The sequence below is a fragment of the Emys orbicularis genome, chromosome 3 (assembly GCF_028017835.1).
Source record: "Emys orbicularis isolate rEmyOrb1 chromosome 3, rEmyOrb1.hap1, whole genome shotgun sequence".
NCBI classification, from domain to species: Eukaryota; Metazoa; Chordata; order Testudines; family Emydidae; genus Emys; species Emys orbicularis.
This window is the reverse complement of record NC_088685.1, coordinates 157,513,722-157,534,490: the sequence shown is the minus strand read 5'-3', so window position 1 is coordinate 157,534,490 and position 20,769 is coordinate 157,513,722. Positions and strand designations below refer to the sequence as shown.

Here is a 20,769-nt window from a genome sequence, read left to right as displayed (position 1 = left end):
CAACCCACATTACCCAAGGCCATTTGGCATGTCACTCAGACAAAGATGCAAAACCACCACAAAACCCATCTTCAATTTATTATGTTTCCACCTTCCCCAATAAAATGTCAATTTTGAAGTATACACTAGAGATACAAGACAAGATACACACTTATTTACATACCACAAATTTTCAGTGGTGCCTCCAGTTCCAGGAGAATAGGCTGGCTAAGAAAGATTTCTCGTGATTTTATGCACAATCCCCGAACTTCTGCTTCGGTCATCTGCACGATCTTGCCAGGACGACATCCTCGCACTGAAACAAAATTTTTGCATGTAAATATCACCAAGGCACACTTTTGTTTAGGAGGATTGCACAGTGGACACCTAGCTGCCATGTGACTGGCCTTTTATCCACAAATTTATACTGCTTTTGTCACGACGGTGTATTACGGGAATAAAATGTATTGTATGTTTAGACTATTGTGGTGGGGTGGAACACTAGTATCTAGAGTTCACAGACATCCTTATTGTATCAAGAACTTGAACAATTTAGTTTTCATTTTAACCTTGATCTGAAAAAATCATGTTCTAGCATGGTTTGTGTTAAAGCAATATTAGAAAGCTTAATTGGAGAAGCTTCTATAAAGAGGCCAAAACTCGCCTTTAAAAAAAATTTAAGTGTACCACAAAAACATGTCTGACTAGTCTCCAATTCCTATTGAAGAGCTGGCTTATTTCCTGCTTTTATGAAATAATATCTACTGGGGAGAACTCTAACACTTAACTTCTTTATTGTACACACCAGGGCTCCTTGCATCCCTTCATCCCCCCTGGAGTGCCACCCTCCCATTTCCCTCTATCGCAGGAGTCCCTGCAACTCCCATGTTCTCTCCCTCATGCCTGGGGGCTACTGCGTTCCCCATTCTCCCCACCACCACATGCTAGGGCCCACCCATTCTCCCCTCACCCTGTGTTAAGAACAGGAGTACCTGTGGCACCTTAGAGACTAACAAATTTATTAGAGCATAAGCTTTCGGGGGCTACAACCCACTTCTTCGGATGCATAAGAAGTGGGTTGTAGCCCACGAAAGCTTATGCTCTAATAAATTTGTTAGTCTCTAAGGTGCCACAAGTACTCCTGTTCTTTTTGCGGATACAGACTAACACGGCTGCTACTCTGAAACCTGTCACCCTGTGTTGTGTGCCCCCCCATCTCCCCCCCGGTCCCCACATTCTCCATACCCATACCTGCAGTTGGGTGTGCAGCACCACTGCCCCTTCCCCATACCAAGGTCCCCAAAACTCCTACGCCACTAGGGATTATGTACCCCCATACCAAGATATATCTCTCTCACACACACACACACACACACACACACACACACACACACACACACACACACACTCTTCTGTCTGGGAGATAAATCATTCAGGATGGCAATATATTCAGCTTTTGGGAGAATGGGCAGAGGTGAGATAGTGGAAGGCATTAATGAGGTCCATCAACCAGTTCTTTGATCTACAGACAATTGCAGAGGAACTTGAAGCTGTGGCTTTACTAAACAGAGAAAAGGCGCTCATGTTCCCTACTTTCCCTCTTTTGGTGGAGAAATCAATTGGGTACCATCTACTGATGCCTAGAACATTCCATGACATTTTAGGATTGATCAGATGCAGAATTAAGAGTTATCACATTAGCCAGACAAATATCAAGACATTATGGCTTCGCAAGCTCAACCAACTAACCAGACAGGTTACAGAGTGTTCCATATGTAGGTTAGAACAAGGAATATTTCACCCTATCTTCAAGAGCAGGATCCAGGAACCAGAGGAAACTGACAGCTGTTCTAGTAAGGTATGGCAAGAGTACTGGTACTCAATGGTAGATCAAAAGTGGATGCAAGCAAGGCTAAACGATACTCCTATAGTTAATAAAGAAGAATATGGTATACAAAGCTAAGGGATGAAAGCCCCTTACTATCTGGTGGTCAATACTGAGGGGGTTATTTTTAAGTGGAATCAAAGGGGCTGAAAGTGTTCACAATAGAGTGTAGATTTTCAATTCATGAACAAAGTTAATGAGCTTTTTAGTCACAAGCTAAAAAGTTTTCAAAAATAGAAGCCTAAACTTAGGCTTAAACCACATGGCACCTAACCGAGGTATTTTCAAAAGCACCTAAAATGACTTAAAAGCACAAGATCCATTGACTTCAGACTGAAAATCCTGATCAAATATAGCCTGGTCAAAGCATTTTAGCTTTGGATTCTCCCCACCCCACAATAAATTAGCATTTTAAGGGTGAAACTCAATATAAAAATACTGCATAAAATCTGAAATTCTACTAACAATTAAGAAAATTGTACAAAACCATCAACGTTTGCAATTTAAGACTATAAAATGAGAAATAAAGAACTAGCAACTTGTAAACAAAAATGAATTAAATTTTAAAAAGCTGAAAAATCAATTTGATTTCTTTTTAAACAAATCATTTTTATCCACCTTGTGTAACTCCAGGCATATTTCAGATTTACCTCTAAAAATGACAGTGTGAACACTCCTGATAGACAATGGAAACAAGCCTAAAGGCTCACATGGAATTTTCCCTAGATAATTCCACATGTGGATATTCTTATTCTGCAGTAAGCATGCCTTGTTCCCAAGTGGGCTTATTCCAGAATAAGAGTGTCCATACATTGAATTAATCAGGAAAACTGTGCAGACAAGCCCTGAGTCATCCATGTTTTAGTCTATTAAAAAATATATTTTTAACCACTGCACAGCTGGGTTTCCCCTCCCCTTACTTTCAATTCTAAGTCAAGAGTTTAGTATTGTGGTTACAAAAGTTGCTTTCAAATCCCAAAATCATGTCAAAAGCTCCCTTTATATTTTATAACAAAGTACAGAAAGAGGAAGTCATTCTTTTAAGTAATGCAACTAATTCAAAATTGATCAATTTGAAACAGGTGCGTTAACCAGTAGTGTAGGGTCACATGGACAGTTACACCTACAGTTCCCTTTCTTGTCCTCTATCAAGCATAGAAGACATTCTTAGCGGAAAGATAACTTTACCTAAATATTTATATTAGCGGCTCCATTGTGGCCAATGAAGACCTCAGCTACTGCAGAAATCTTTCTTCCTCTCCAACCTCTAGAACAGTGGTCCCCAAACTTTTTATGTCGCACCCCCTCCTCACCCATAATGTAATCTACCCACACACCTCTGGGACCTGGGCAGAGGAAAGGGTCCCACCATGCTCTCCCCCCTGCCAAATGTTCCTCTACGCCTCCTGGGGAGTCATGCCCCACAGTTTGGGGACCAATGATCTAGAAAAAGTGGGTCAATTAGTTCATAAAGATAGAGTGTGCTCAAGTACACAAGATACTTACTGGGTTAAGTTAAGTTGATTAAATTTATTTTGCATCTACTTCTGAAAACAGTGATGCCAGTTGGTTATTAGCCCTTTGGGGAGCAAGTTCTCTAATCCAACTCCTGTGAAAAAACGTGCGGTCTCTCACACTCAGGTTTTGTTGTTACAGTAAAACAATTGTTATGGATGGTCCTGGCTATGGAGGGAAACCAGGTCTGAGACAGCTAGGGCCACTACCATAGAGGACTTTGAATATCTGGACAACGACATCAGCTATTCAATAAAATCTAGTTCAATGTAGAGAGCAAAGCATTATGCTGATATGAACATAGCAGCCTATGCTGCTAAGCATACTGGCATTTTGTATCTTTTGGCGCTTTTATGAAGGCATGTAGCCTTACCAGCATCCAAAGGGTAAAATAATCCATGAGGAGTGTGAATAAGTTAGGATATTATGTGTATGCCAGCTGTAGTGCCATACTGACATATTGTAACAGACACTTGAAAAATACATATAGCAGAACCTCAGTAACAAATACCAGAGTTATGAACTGACCAGTCAACCACACACTTCATTTGGAACCAGAAGTATGCAATCAGGCAGCAGAGACAAAAAAAGCAAATACAGTACAGTACTGTGTTAAACTATTAAAAAAATAAGAGTTTGATAAGGTAAGGAAACTGTTTCTGTTCTTGTTTCATTTAAATTAAGCTGGTTAATAGCAGCATTTTTCTTCCGCATAGTAAAGTTTCAAAGCTGTATTATTTCCAATGTTCAGTTGTAAACTTTTGGAAGAGCCACCATAACTCTGAACATTTATGAACAACCTCCATTCCTTAGGTGTTCATAACTCTGAGGTTCTACTGTAATAGTTTTACTAGAATATGTCTATGTTTCAGAGGTGCCTAACCTACAGCCCACCAGAGCATTTCATAAGGCCCATGACTTGCTTCAACACAATATACTAATGGCCAATTCATTAGTGTTTTGTCATCATGTTATATCATTTTAGTTTACACAAGTGTGTAAATAGACAATACTGTACATAGAAATAACCTAATACATACGAACAAGCAGAATATAAAATATAAATCAATAGTTAACTTTAAATCTTACTAAAATATGTAGAATCTGTTTGGCCCACACAAGGTTGTGCTGAGGTTTGTGTGATCCTCTGTGTAATAAGGTCAGGCAAGACTGCCTAGTTAATGGCTTCCCAAGTTAAAGTAGCCAGAAATAAGTGTTTGGGAGACATTAGCCTTCATAAGTGTTTCCTCCTCAGGAATTGTCTACACTAGGAAATAAGGTGCTTAAAAAAAAAAAAAAGTTAATTTATAGCAAAACGCTAGTGGAGGCAAGATACAGGGTAGTTTTACTTTGATGTAGCTAGATGAACCCTAGCTAGGTTCTAGGTGAACCCTAGAGCAGGAACGTCTACACTGCTATTTAGTCTTGTAATGCAAGGCCCAGACACTTGAGCCAGGTTCAGAGCGTCACTACCGTGGGGGTTGGGAGGCGGGCAGGCATTAGTGCTGTGTAGATGTAACCATAGTATCATACTGCTGATAGTTAAGAGCTCAGGACTGGGAGTAGGGCAACTGGACTGTTTACTGAGTAATCTGATTAAATAAGCTATGGCCCAAACACAAACTAGAAACTGCTTTGTTCTACTGATGCACGCCAGCTGTAATACTAGTCTAATCGACAAGAACAATGCTAACATGTCACACATCTTGTTAGTTAGAATTTTTAGCCACATAACCATACTAAGATTAGAAATAAAATATAAACAGGCAACTCAGATCTTGCATTCACTAGGAATAAGTGTTTTAACATATGACCCAACATGTTAGTTCATGTGCTAAAAACACCTTTTCCTAGCAACGATAAGGCCAGAGGCTAAACACAAGAGTTGGGTCAAGAGCCACATGGGTGTATGGGCTTTCAGTTCTGAACATATTAAGAATGCTCACTGAATGGTATTCTTTGGTCTGTTTTCCTTTAACACTTTATGTAAACACACATTCTGGAAGTATTCCAGCCAAAGGAAGTGATGAATAATGGTAAAGGTCTTGCAGTTAATAGCCCTTGCACTTGTGTTGCGTGCTCAGTTTGCACCACACTAAAATGCCCTTCACTCCTACAACATTTTAGTTGTTTGTATTATGTGGTAGCACATAGGTATTGCACTGTGCTAAGGAATTACTGTACAAACACAGCAAAAAGAGTCCCTGTCCCGAAGAATTTACAAAGTTATAAAGCTTCAATAATGTTATGGTTGGCTTTAAATATAAAAGCTATTAAGAATTAATTTTGAAGCTTTACCTACAAGGCTCTTGTCCAAGAATGTGATCAAACTGTATGCAGTCTATGACTCAAACTATAGTCATTGAACTTCACTTTCCTTCAACAAATTGTTGTTTCTCTTGATTTAATTTGCCTTGTCAAGAACGTTAAAAAAAGTCTAGTTTTCCCTTCCTTTTCTAGTTTGGGAGTAAAATGAGTTTTAGCATGTTCTCATCTCATTTTCAATGTATACTGCTTCATCTACTGATGATCCTACAGATAACACTGAAAGAGCAGGTATGTAGCAAAAATACACAGGAGACTATATCCTAACCAGAAAAATATGCTCCTCTGTAGATTAAGCACATCTACCACCCATTTCTTTGGGCACTTACTAACATCCACAAAAAGGAGTTTTTTAAATATGTAAAAATGTAATTCACAGTATCAAACCAGATACAAAGTCAAACTTCTTATCTCATTATAGATTCATAGATTCTAGGACTGGAAGGGACCTCGAGAGGTCATCGAGTCCAGTCCCCTGCCCTCATGGCAGGACCAAATACTGTCTAGAGACCATCCCTGATAGACATTTATCTAACCTACTCTTAAATATCTCCAGAGATGGAGATTCCACAACCTCCCTAGGCAATTTATTCCAGTGTTTAACCGCCCTGACAGTTAGGAACTTTTTCCTAATGTCCAACCTAAACCTCCCTTGCTGCAGTTTAAGCCCATTGCTTCTTGTTCTATCCTTAGAGACTAAGGTGAACAAGTTTCCTCCCTCCTCCTCATGACAACCTTTTAGATACCTGAAAACTGCTATCATGTCCCCTCTTTTCCAAACTAAACAAACTCAATTCTTTCAGCCTTCCTTCATAGGTCATGTTCTCAAGACCTCTAATCATTCTTGTTGCTCTTCTCTGGACCCTCTCCAATTTCTCCACATCTTTCTTGAAATGCAGTGCCCAGAACTGGACACAATACTCCAGCTGAGGCCTAACCAGCGCTGAGTAGAGTGGAAGAATGACTTCTCGTGTCTTGCTCACAACACACCTGTTAATACATCCCAGAATCATGTTTGCATTTTTTGCAACAACATCACACTGTTGACTCATTTAGCTTGTGGTCCACTATAACCCCTAGATCCCTTTCTGCCGTACTCCTTCCTAGACAGTCTCTTCCCATTCTGTATGTGTGAAACTGATTTTTCCTTCTTAAGTGGAGCACTTTGCATTTGTCTTTGTTAAACTTCATCCTGCTTAACTCAGACCATTTCTCCAATTTGTCCAGATCATTTTGAATTATGACCCTGTCCTCCAAAGCAGTTGCAATTCCTCCCAGTTTGGTATCATCTGCAAACTTAATAAGCGTACTTTCTATGCCAATATCTAAGTCGTTAATGAAGATATTGAACAGAGCCGGTCCCCAAAACAGACCCCTGCGGAACCCCACTTGTTATACCTTTCCAGCAGGATTGGGAACCATTAACAACAACTCTCTGAGTACGGTTATCCAGCCAGTTACGCACCCATTAATTACTTGCCCAGCAAACCAATGCCTAGAAGTTTTACAAGGTCTGAGCTTCTTGAAGACTGGAAAGGGGAAAACAAAGCAAGCTTCAGAACCAAGGGATTTTTCATAAAGAATATGCTGCCAACAGCCTCCATGGATTTACAGTTGAGAAAAACTTTAGTATGAGAACAAGAGAGGCAATACAGCACGTGGATAGAAGTAATCGGAGGTCATCTGGTACCAAATCACTCAGGCATTGTCTCTACAAAAAGATGCATTCTTAATTAACTAGTTTGCTAACTTAAGTTAACTGAAGTAAAATTCTAGTGAAGATAAGGCAGCTTTGTACGTTCAACTCAAGTTAGCAGGTTGAGGTACACTACCTTCCACAGTGACAAAAACTGGGAAAAAGTTAAAACTATAAAAAAAACTATACTGCAATGTGTCCCCACATGGGGAGTTATACCAGTATAACAGTTTGAATTCACACCTTATACCAGTATAACGTCCCTACATACAAGCTCAAAGACACCGATATCGATAGCAAAGTCCACTCCCAAAAAGGTGGCTGCATTTGCCTTACCAGATGCAGATGAAGAGGGGTACTGCCATCCATGTTACCTTACATCTAACAGCAATCTTGGATCTAATATCCCTCTAATACTGCAAGTCTGTTATAAATGGCACACTAATCTATCCAACTAGGTACGAGCATGGCTCTCACCATATCTTGTTGCTTTTCAGAGCCTACCAACATTAACTTGGTTTTTAGCTGGATTGGGCTTCAACCATCTAGCAGCCTTCCAGACACAGACTTCCTATGGGCACTGCATTATCTGTTCCACAGTACACTGAAGCCTCCACCTCTCACATCTCCTTAGCTAGGCTAGTTCTGTCACAGAAATCATGAATCTGAATAAAGTCTGAGACATCTTGGAAACAACTGTAAAAACACATTTGATTAGGCCCAAACTGAGTGGCATTGCGACCTGAAGCACAGGGTAACAATGCCTGGAGTGGGGAGCTGTACCCAGCCCTAAAAGACAGGAGCTGCCACTGCAAGAGGAGTGTGGGATGGGCTCAATCTCCAAAACTCTGCCTGCCTGCCTGTCCGCCCGCCCTCCCCCGGCCTCACCTTTCAGCACCCCCACTACAATCTCGTGTATGCGAATGTTGTGAAGTTACAGCATTTAGTGACCTTTCAATTACTTATCTTTTTATCTTGCACTTCTGCTGTGAAATTTATTAAAATTTCCGTGACAAAATTGTAGCCTTACTAACCCTCCAGAGCAGCTTCTAGTGTTAGAGGATAGACTGGAACCCTGCAAGAGGGCCCTCGGACAGACTTATAACTGTTTTTTCTTTGGACGAAGTCGGGACTCAGAGGATAAAAGGATGAGACATTTTCAGAGACTAATCTACCCCGTCTTACTAGGGACCACAATTGCATCAACACCTCATAAGCAGTGGAATTTAAGGCAGATGATACACCCAAGAGTTGTCTTCATTGCAGAGTTAACTCTGGGTATATCTACACTACAAGTGCTACAGTCATCCACACACCAAACCTCACCCAAGACTGTGGTACTTTATAGTCAAAGTAGCTGGCCAATCCTGGGATACAGGCTAAAGCCTGAGCACTGCTTACACTCAGGCTGGTAACCTCCTCCTTTTACACTGTGAGCATAGGCTAAACCACTCAAATGCTGATAGTCAGGGTCGTCCCTACCAATTATGGTGCCTTATGCAACCCTAGAACTTACTTTCCCCCCCACCGCTCGCGGAGGGTCTGGGCTGCGCTCAAGGCCTGCAGGGCCATGAAGGCAGGAACTTTGGGGGGCACCACAGGCCCAGAGCGTCCTGGGGCATTAGCAGGGGGCCTGGCGCCAGCAGCGGGAAGCAGAATGACCTGGCCCCAGCCCACTCCGCTCCCCCCGCCTCAGCCGTGTCGCTCGGGGGAAGCGTTCCCTCCCCCCGCACTCACTGGCGGCGGGATGCGGAGCGACACAGTGGGGAACCAGCCAGCGGAGTGGAGTGGGCTGGGTTGCTCTGCTTCCTGCCACTGCTGGTGAGTGCAGGGGTAGGCCTGACCCCTGCTGCCAGCAGCAGCCCCCCCCCGCTAATCCCCTGGGCTGCGTCCATCACTAGGGGAGGGGGCTTGGGAGAAGGGATAGAAAATGGGGGTGGGGTGGAGGGAGTTGTCTAGGGCCCCACATCTCCATAGGAACGCACAGGAGGGCTGGCGGGGGGATGGGAGGGCTGGTCGCTGGTGCCCTACGCAGCTGCATATTCTGTGTATGCTTAAGGACGGTCCTGCTGATAGTCCTTCAATGCCTTCCCACAATTCCTCTCACGTGCCCAGAAGGACAGACAAGTTCTCCCACAATTCACTGAGGGGAAAAAAAAAAAAAAAGTGACACAGCTCACTGCAGAACTAAGAATCATGAAAATGACCTCAGAAGTCCTAGCACCTCACACAAGTACAGCACCACTGTGGAAGCAGCCACTCACACCCAAATTAGGCCAATGAAGGGGTAAGCCCCAGGGTATTGATCACCACAATTAACTCTGCAGTGAAGACCTACCCCTCGACAAGGACACGCGCTTCATCTTTCACTAGGAAATGGAACTATGCTACTAGTGCAATTTCAGTTCAATATCACACTGACAGGATTCAAGGAAATTCAAGAATTCTAGATACGGCCATAAATACTTTTATTCAGTTTTAATCTGTTTTTGAGGTTAGCAAAAAAAGTACCCAAAACAATCAATTCAATAGTATAAGCTTTTTCATCATACTTAAACACAAGTGTCAAACTTATTCAAAAAAATAGTTAACTAGTTAACCATTCTCAACGAGCCATGCAAAACTAGAACTGTTCTACATACTATAAATCTTGAAGAGGCCTTCTAAATTAAAAAAAAAAAAAAAACACACAAGAAACCTCTAACTACACTAGGAAAGTAATCCACTGCAGTAATCTACGATTGCCATTTCCCCAGGTGTACTGTTAGACAAAGCCTTAGGATTAAGCAAACATTTTTCAACATGGTTTTGAATCAGAAAAAGGTCTTATTTTATACATAATGACCCTCGTAATATCAAGGCTCTCTGATTATATTTCAGAAGTTCCTAGGTAAGGATAGGGACTCAGATTACTATTTATGTAATGCTATGCATGTGCATGGTGTTTAGACAACTAAGAACAGATACCTGCCCCCAAGGTGATTTATCTGCATTAGACAAACAGCAAAAAACTGTATATATAAAAGGAATGCAAAGCTCACCATTTAATGTTAAGATTTTTATTTATGTATTTATTTTTAGGAGTTGTGGGGTTTGTTAAAATACTAAAATGAACTAGTCTACATTAGGAAAGCATGAAATTGTACCACAAAAGTAAAAAAAAAAAAAAAAAAAAAAACCCACACAAAAAACCCCCTATGCTTTGGAGACAAGCTTAAGGTGTGTTTTTTCAAACACCCTTAAAATTCTGAAGGAAAAATGTTACAGGTTACATTGTTAAACAGCAAGATCTGATGTTCTTCCCTGAGGTCAGTTTCATATGAAACTTGACCTGGCTAAGTAGCCAAATATAGTATGCTTCACAGTTAGAACACACAGTACCAACTACATTGATTTGATTTTCTAAAATGCACAACAACATCCCCGGGTTACTGACTTAAAAATTCAGCTCAATTGTCCACATTAAAAGCACATTTCATTATATTGAAATTAAATCATTGCTTTTTCCTCATCTCTATTAAAATGCAGCTGTACTCTGAATGCAAGTAAGTTGAGGGATTCATGCTAAAATTGTTCTTTACATGGCATAGAATATATAAACAAAGATATGTTAAGCGATCAATACTTTGTTACAACCTTAATGAGATACAAATGTGGCAAACTGAAAATTTCCTTACTTTTACAATAATGAGGTCATCCAAATGGACAAGGGTTTTAGCACGCTCTCTCTCTCCCCCTATTTCAACCGTTCCATGATTTACAAATTGCTAAGAATGGAAGATTTATAGAATGCTATAAGATTTATAGATTGCTACGATTTTAGTGCCCTTCAGGACTGATGTTTAAAATACAATAAGATTCCTACCTTTTTATTACCCTCCCTACCCAAGATTAATTTCAAGATACTCCTACCCTCCCAACACTATCAGCTGAAACAGAATACACTAACTATTACAATTGTCTCTGAAGTTTTTTTCAGGGGGAGAAGATAAAGCAAACTTGTATCTTGCTTCTTTTTCCCCCCCCCGTTATATTCTCCCTCCCCCCATTGGCTGTATCTATGATACTTTATGTCTGAATCAAAATGACTATTTGTTCCTTGCAGTCCATTTTTCATAATTTGTTTGTGTATCCTTGAAATAGACCTTTTCTAGTTCTATTTTTATTTTCTGAGAATGTCCCTCATTTCCCACATCTATGATGATCCATTCTGGGATGTGGCATACAACAGCATTATCCCAGACTGCCAAATTACTTTCCCCACAAGCCAAGTATAACACATTTTTGGAGCAATAAAGTACGGAAGAAGAGAGGAAAAAGCATGACTCCTCCTTTATGCTTAAGTGCTTTGTGAAAAGGAAGAAAAGTGATCTTTCAAAACAACCAAAACAGTTTGTTATTTTCTTCCACAATATTGAATGGTTTGAATTTAGTTTACAGTTTTCATTTTGGAACTATTCCAATCTCAGCCTTTAGTTTGAGTTCTGCATGAAGACCTGACCCTGCAAGGTGCCAAGTGTCTTTAACTCCTATTGAAATCAACAGGAATTAAAGATGTTTAGTACCTTGTAGGATTAGGTCCCAACATGTGCAATATTCCTACTGTGCAAACGCAAACTATTTTACTATAACAAATATAAAAGACAAAAATTTAACAGTTTCAGAATATGGCAGCTTAGGTGTAAATCTAAGCAAGCAAGAGGGTTTTTTCAAGTTACTGGTACTGTGTAGCAAGGACTGACTAGACAAGGATGACTAGGAATCTGAAGACTGCCTGTATTTATTTATTTATTTTTTAAATCTGGTCAGAGGAACCAGTGATTATTTTAAGTAAAACACCTCAAGCAACCAGGGATGGAAACTAATAACAGCAATCAGAAAGTTGGGAGTTGCATCTTTCCAAGGATTAGTTTCAGCTATGGGGGTTCGCAATGTACAGCTTAAAAATCTCTCATGCTCTTGCCTCCCTTACATATTTACAATTCCTATCTGATTTTAGTGGCCTCTGGCTCAAAAATTGTTTGAGCTAGAACCAATATTGTATAGTGTATAAAAACTTTTGTTCTGTCAATAGTGAAACATTTGTCTCTCTATTCCTGTGTTTTCATGAACTCCTAGAGTCTTGATGAAACTGAAGTTAAAGAAGGACTAGTCCAAATGACATGATTTTAAAGCAAAGTGTAATCTAGTTGGTTTTTTCAGTATTTGTTATTGAATGTTAATTACACAAAACGTCAACAGTTCCACAAAACAAATGGACATCACTAACTAGATTTTCAGCTTTTTCAAAGAATTATGTATACTCTGTGAAACTACTGCTACCTCCCAACTCCTTATGCCATGTAAGTGCTTTTACATGCACAATTTATTATTTTTTTAAAAAAAATGTTTCTTTCCTTTGCTGCTCTGGAAGCTGGTTATGCTCGGAGTGCTGCAAATGCACCAAGTAAAGCCGAACAGACTGTCAACCACCAATCTTATAGTAACCTTTAGATCAGCAGACAATTGTACTTTTGGCTGAAAAGAACAGTGTTTCTAAAGAATGTACCTTGGCTGCAATTCTCTCCCAGAACTATGAGAGGCTGTTTGAGTTTCATGTTACCAGCAGACTTTCTTGCTTCCACATTCAAGTAGCTACAACTGTCCAATGATGTCAAATGCCCCAAAAAATCAATTTTTGAAACAGAAGGTTAAAATAAGTTTTCTCCACTTGATTGGGAACTCGCAGCTTTTCTTGAATATGAAAACAAGTCTTATACCAGCAAACGTCTCAGACTGTACCAGAGAGGGAGCCAGCTGAGACCATTATCTTTCTTTAAACTGTAAGGTTCTGAAGTGTCACATAACTTATTACATTTTGAACAAATGTAATAAGTTAAGAGACACTCACACTATGAAATAACGTTTCACAACTTATGTGACAGACAATTTGATGAACCAGTATTAACAGAACTAGTAAACTTTCTTACGCCTGGCCAAAAACAAAACAAAACAGATTTTAGAAAGAAAAATTGTCTCACAGAATACATCTACACCAGGGAATAGTCTATTTTTTGGTCAAGGTCCAAATTTCTTGGTCAAGTTATAGTCAAGGTCCAGACTCCAGAGAAACATTTTTCACACCGCAATATCAATAACGGTAATAATAAGTATACAAAAAGATTTCACGGTCCACTCAAAAGCAGCTGGCAGTCAGGATTTGGCCCGCAATCCACCTATTGATTACCTATGGTCTACGCCAGGGGTAGGCAACCTTTCAGAAGTGGTGTGCCGAGTCTTCATTTATTCACTCTAATTTAAGGTTTCGCGTGCCGGTAACACATTTTAACGTTTTTAGAAGGTCTCTTTCTATAAGTCTATATTATATAACTAAACTATTGTATGTAAAGTAAACAAGGTTTTCAAAATGTTTAAGAAGCGTCATTTAAAATTAAATTAAAATGCTGATCTTACGCCACCAGCCTGCTCAGCTCGCTGCCAGCCTGGGGTTCTGTTCACCTAGGCCGGCAGCGGGCTGAGTAGGGCCTGCGGCCGGGACCCCAGACCTGGGGGTGGGTGTTTCAGGGATCAGGGCAGATGGCTGGGGTGTGTGTGGGGGGGTTCAGGGATCAGGGCAGAGGGCTGGGGTGTGTGGGGGATGCAGGGCAGAAGGCTGAGTGTGTGGGGGGTTCAGGGCAGAGGGATGGGGCTGTGGGGGGGCAGGGGGGTTCAGGGCAGAGGGCTGGGGTGTGTGGGGGTGCAGAGCAGAAGGCTGAGTGTGTGTGGGGGGGGTCAGGGCAGAGGGCTGGGGTGCTCGGCTCGTGGGGGTGCTCCCAGCCCCCTGCCCTGAGCGGCTCATGGCAGGGGGCTGGAAGGGATATGCCCTGTTCCATCCCCTTCCCCCAGGCTCTGTCTCTACCTCTTCTCTGCCTCCTCTACGGAGCTGTGTGCACGCTGCCGCTCTTCCCCCTCCCCCTCGCTAGGGCCATCAGCTGATTGGCCAGGGACGGAGAAGAGGAGGGGGGCAGGAAAGCGCCGCTGGGGGAAGAAGCAGGGGAGGGGGAAAGCTTGGCTGCCACAGAACCAAGTTTCTGCCTCCTGCCCCCGCAGGGGAGAGCGGTGGAGGGGGGCTGAGTGCCGGGACTGCGTCAGGGGAGCTGCGTGCCACTCAAAATCAGCTTGCTTGCCGTGTTTGGCACGCGTGCCGTAGGTTGCCGACCCCTGGTCTACATGATGGGCTCTACAGTGTCACAGCTACAGCACTGCAGCCATGCCACTGTAAATGCCATACTGTAGTTTCTTTCTACTGCAACAGAAGGGTTTTCTTCCTCCGCTGTAGTTAATCTGCCTTCCTGAGCAACATTAGCTAGATCAACAGAGGAATTCTTCCACTGACCTAGCTGCATCTACACCAGGGTTTGGTCAGCTTAACTAACTACGGAGCTCAGGGGTGTAATTTTTCACACCCCCGACCAATATAGCTATTCCAACAAACCTAAGTGTAGATCAGGCCTTAAATTGATTTAAGTCTGTTGTTTGGTGATGCTCTGGCCAAAATGCCTAATGCAATCCTTGGATGCATAAACAGGGGAATATCAAATAGAAGTAGGTTTCATTACATCTGTATTTGGCACTGGGGCAACCACTGCTGTAGTACTATGCCCAGAACTTGTGTCCACAATTCAAGAAGGATGTTGAAAATTGAAGGCTTGGGGCCTGTAACCTCAGCCCCACTGCCCAGGGTTAAAGCCGTTGGGCTCAGGCTTTAGATTCGGCCCTGGGCAGTGGCACTCCGGCTTTGGCCCCAGGTCCCAGCCAGTCTAACGCCAGCCTTGGTAACCCCACTAAAATGGGGTCGTGACCCATTTTAGGGTCCCGACCCACACTTTGAGAACCACTGGATTTAAGGATTGGAAGGCGTACCTTAGTGATAGACTCAATGCTCCAGTTCAAACAGAAATTAATCCAGGGAAGTCCTATATTCTGTGTTTTACAGGATGTCAGACAACGTGATCACAATGTTCTTCTGGCTTTATAATCTATGAAACTCTTATGTTTGGTTTACGTCAGAGTCTTTATTTTGTGTTTGTACAGTACCTAACACAAAGGGGATCCGGTCTACGTTGGGGGCTCCCAGGTGCTACTACAATACAATCAGTTTCAAACAGGTGAGTCTACAGAGAGGTTTGCACTGGCTTAAGTTTTAAAACTGCTTTAAGTTAGACCAATACAACTTCTGTGTCTAGACAAGTCCTGATTCTCAGCAGCCCCCTAATCAACACACATACCCTGTATCTAGTAGCCATAACTCAATAGCCACTAGGTTCAAAGACCAGGCTTATGGTACACGTCTGCAAGCATTAAGTGAAAAAGCAGAGGGTCTCTCTCCCCATCCCAGTGCCAAAAGAATTGGGGTGGATGTCTGCCAGCTCTTAGGAGCTGGAGGGAAGGAAAATTAGACAAAGGACAAGGTGTGCCTGCTATGTTCTGTGCTAGCAGCGTACCTTATAAACCAGCCAGTTTACTCATAGCATGCAGTATTCATTCTACTTGTTTTCTTTACATAATAGGTACTTCTACGGCAGTGGTTCTCAATCTTTCTAGACTACTGTACCCCTTTCAGGAGTCTGATTTGATTTGCATATCCCCAAGTTACACCTCACTTAAAAACTACTTCCTTATAAAAATCAGACAAAAATACAAAAGTGTCACAGCACACTACTGCTGAAAAATTGCTTACTTTCTCATTTTTACTATACAATTATAAAGTAAATCAATTGGAATATAAGTTTTGTACTTACATTTCAGTGTATAGAGCAGTATAAAGTCATCTGTATGAAATTTTAGTTTGTACTGACTTCACTAGTGCTTTTTATGTAGCCTGTTGTAAAACTAGGCAAATATCTAGATGAATTGATATACCTCCTGGAAGACCTCTACATACCCCTGGTTGAGAACCACTGTTCTAAGGCACCATAACCGTAGCATTTATATTCTGGACATGTTACAAATAAAGAAAGTGAATTCCAAAATGGGCTCCTCTTGGCATCCTGGCGTTCACCACTTAAAAAGGGAGGGAAGAATCTAAGTTATCTAGCATGTATGGGAATATGATGTTATGAAAAGGTGGGTTTTGCAATGGTCTCTGACAAGCCAATCTAAGAATTGCTCTGATCTCTCCAAGAGGAGTGTTTAGTCTAGAATCCAGCATTAAGAAGCTTGCCTTCCAGCTCTCAAGAGTTTCCATTCTCTGAAATGAGTGTGTGTGTTCATGAGTGCAGGTGTCCATGAGCTTCAGATGGTAAGGCATTCTCAGAGGTAGTATGCTTCTGAACTTTGAGAACTAGGACCTAGCAACAAAAGGGAGGCAAGTGGAGGGTGGAATCAACTGATGTGCTCTCAGCAGCTAGTTCTGATCAAGAGAGACAGGTTGCTCTGTGTTGTACAAGACGGAGCTAAATTGGCCTTGATTGACTAGGCACAGGCAATTACAGTACTGTAATCCAGTCTCAAAGTGAATGCATGGATCATGACTGCTAGGTTAATGTTCAAAAATAGGTGTAGTCATTCAACAACCTAAAGAGGTCAGAAGTTTCTTGCTACTGTTGCTATTTTTGTAAGTAGTTAGTACAGTGGTTCTCAAACTGTGGGTCAGGACTCCAAAGTGGGTCGCAACCCTGTTTTAATGGGGTCACCAGGGCTGGCTTAGACTTGCTGGGGCCTGGGCCAAAGCCGGAGCGCCACTGCCCAGGGCCGAATCTAAAGCCTGAGCCCAACTGCCCAGGGCCAAAGCCGAAGCCCAACGGCTTTAACCCTGGGCAGTGGGGCTCAGGTTACAGGCCCCAAGCCCTTGGGTTTAGGCTTTGCCCCTCCTCCCCTCCCCGGGGCAGTGGGGCTTGGGCCCCTTCACCCCAGGGCAGCAGGGCTTGGGCGAGCTCAGTCCCCCTTCCTGGGGTTGTGTAGTAATTTTTGTAGTCAGAAGGGGGTCGCAGTGCAATGAAGTTTGAGAAACCCTGAGTTAGTACATTGCAAAATGGGTTGTAAGCACCAGCTACTGAAAGACTACTGTCACTGCTGTTCAAAGTTAAAGCCATTTGTTTCATTTAAAGGGAGAAGAAGGCCCTACCTAGCACATGCTATGGACCAACACTCTGCAATAAGATTCTCTTAAAGCTTTTAAATCCATTTTTGCACTATAAAACCACTATTTCTGGCCATCTAATTGGAAATGGTAAAAAATTGACAATATGTAAAATATTGCTCCTAGATTGAAAATTAACAGGCTTACTTTTTGCTTGAAACACATTTTACACTACAACTTTACCGAAGTAGAAGCAATGCCATAACAAACTATAAATTGCTAAGTATCTGATTACATAAAAGAAACTTTAGAGTTAAAACTGCAGTAGTCAAGCTTTTATTCATCCTATGGTGCATTCATAGTGCAGAAATTGGAAGATGGGAAATAAGCGCAAAAATGTAAATTAAAGCAAAAAAAAAAAAAAAAAACCCATACCTGTTCGGGGACACCTACAAAAACAATGCAGTGATAGAGGGATCTATTTTCCCTCTGATGCAGAGAGAAGTTATACAAGCTCTGATAAACTTAATGGCAGTTAAGTGAAGAAAAAAATCTGTCTGGTTCAGTCAAAGTTAAGGAAAATCATTTTTGTTTACACTCAAGTCAAACAAAAAGTAAATCAAAATCTTAGGTTTTAAAGACAGTTTAGAAAAAATTGTCTGTACAAAGACTTGGCAAATTTTAGACTTAACGGTTCAAATTTGTGCTTTATCACGCACACTTTAATATTGGGGAAATTCATGCTTAAATCTTTTCACAATACTGTCTCGACTGTGAATCTAAGTAACCTACAAGGTGGCTGTGACCTGAGACTAACAGTTACATACACCCTTGTATGTGTAACACTTAGTATTATTTTATCAACTATTTTAATATGGATATGCACTTCAAATAAAAACAAAACAATTACTGGACATACACAAGTTTTTAGCTTTATTGTCTTAACAGGCTAATACTTTAAGATAAATGGTCACAGGCAGGCTTAGACACCAACATATAACAGCGACTATTTAAAACCACAAGTCTATAATTTATAGATTAATAAAGTGAAAACAATTAAAACATATTAGAAAGTGCTATCCCAGACAAAGATTTAAGCCAGAGCATTTTTTCCCCACAGACACACACAGACAAAATTGACCTTATGGTAGGAAGTGAATGCTGACTAGGTCACAAATGGGCCTATCTGTAATCCAGGAGTAAAAACAAAACAGAAGACAGCCTTCATTGGTAAAAGTGTCTTGTTAAAACTTGTTAGCAGTATTTCAAGCTTCAAGTCACTCACAGAAATGAACTCTTGCCTAATGCTGAACAGACAACAATATCTACCTACGTTTAATTATAAATACAGGTGCCTGCAAGTTCTCATACTACACTGGATACTTTAAATACAGACATACTAACAGAACCAACAACAAAGAACACAAAAAGTTTAGGATTTGTTATTTCTTTAAGTGTTGCTCGTTATACATTCCATTTCACCCTCAGAAGGATGGAGGAATGACTACAATATGGTATTCACAAACCTATACATTATGTTAAGTTACCAAAGTAGTTAAACAAGATACCACGCAAAAATTAGAGGATATGTAAAATTCAAAACAGATTTATTAAACTTCTGTTTCTCTCTTCCAGGCCAAGAATCCCCACTCCAAAACAAAACCTGTATGAAAGTCACATTGGTAGCCTTCCAAATCCAGAAGTTACATCCATTTTTAAAATGAACTACACTTATCCATACCCGTTCCCTTCCCTCACCAGATATTTGTTGGGGGCAATGAGGAGGAGGCTGGGAAGACTGGATAGTCACTATCCAAGAACATCAAATGATGATGCTAAGGATAGAAGTAGTATCCTGCTCCTTGGAAAATGGGAAGTTAGTCAACTGTTTTCCCTTACCTTAACAAAAGATATCTTTGGGAATACTGAAAAAAGGCATATTGACCCCCTCACTGATTATTCTCTCTCTCTATAGCCAACATTAGAAATAGCCCCAGAGCTGGGCAGAGGAACTACAGTACACTAAATTCCTTCTGCTTCCCCTTTTACACCCCCCTCCCCCAACATTTGTCAATTTTTGTAAGCCATGAAAAAGTGCTACTAACCTGATGGGAAGGAGGGAGACACCTCCCACTAGCTAGGCTTTTCTATCTCACCCATCACTGGGGCAGCGTTAGCAGGACAATCCTGGGCTTTAAACACATGCATCACTGATATGCGCCAGGCATTCGCATTACAGAGACCCCGCCACAGGGGCGCGCACGCACACACACACACTCCTGTATATTGGTTCAAATATAATATTTCAAAGCACTAGTCCTCGATGGCCCCTCTAACATAATAGCACACTCTGATGGCGAAGGGGCCAGTGCACCCAGGACATCACCTACCTCCCACACCCCTCTCCGTCTCAGCAGCAAAGTATGTAGCAGTATGAGGTGTGTCCCCCCCCCACCCCATCACTAAAATAGCTTAGAGCACCCAGTACCACGGGAGTGAGCGCCCCCCCATCCTTCCTTCGCTGTTGCTTTCCCTTCCCCCACTGGGCAAAGAGAGCCTCACCCCCATCTCCTGCTGTGTGCGCGGACGGATGGGGGGGGCGGCTCCCGCCTCCCCCCGGTGTGAGGTTGGGAAGGATCCCGCCTTGCACCCCCCCGCCGTCCCCCGGGTGTGTGCGCGCGCGGGAGTATCCCCTGCCTCGCACCCCCCATGTGTACGTGCCGGGGGGTGGGGCTCGCTCACCTTCCAGCAGCCGGGTGATGAGGCTATCCACATTCAGCTCCCCGTCCGCCATCTTGTGTGCACCCGACTCAGTAGTCCCGGGCGGGGAGAAGGCGGGGTGGAGAGGGCTTCACAGACGAGGGGGGCCGGCGACTCGCCCCAGGAATCCCACCGGGCGCTTTGCTTCTCCCGCGCTGGCACCCAAAAGCGCCGGGCTCGGTCCCGCTCCGTTAAATGCGGGAGAACAACCCCCGCGCCTCCTCCCCGCCTCAGAGACCAGACTGCCACCACCGCGCACGCGCCAACTCCCCCTCCCCGCGGCGACTTCGCTCCGGCACTTCAACAATTGCGCAGGCGCAAGGGACTCCGCGGGGGGGGGAGGTGTTACTGCGCAGGCGCAATGGGGTGTTCTTGCTGCGCTTCAGGCCTTCCTGTAGGTGCGCATACGTTTGAGATGATTTTCCTTTGCTCCCCGGGGCCCCCGGTCTGGTAACCAGTTGGGCCTAGCAGTGCTGCAAGCGAGGCCGGGCCGAGCTAGAGTCAGGTGGGGGCAGGGAGGGGGTTCTCCCGATTGAGTGTCAGGTACTC

At 42.6% G+C, this 20,769-nt stretch overlaps 1 protein-coding gene across 1 annotated transcript in view; it reads right to left on the bottom strand.

Moving 5' to 3' along the window:
- Positions 1–20,487, bottom strand: part of PPP1CB (protein phosphatase 1 catalytic subunit beta) — a 49,686-nt gene extending 29,199 nt beyond the window's left edge. The window contains exons 1-2 of the mRNA XM_065401599.1: positions 20,203–20,487; positions 164–295 (exon numbers count right to left, since the gene is read on the bottom strand). Coding sequence (XP_065257671.1) covers positions 164–295; positions 20,203–20,254 — 184 coding nt within the window. The 5' untranslated portion in view covers positions 20,255–20,487. The remainder of the gene's footprint in view (positions 1–163; positions 296–20,202) is intronic.
- Between the last annotated feature and the right edge of the window lie 282 nt (positions 20,488–20,769).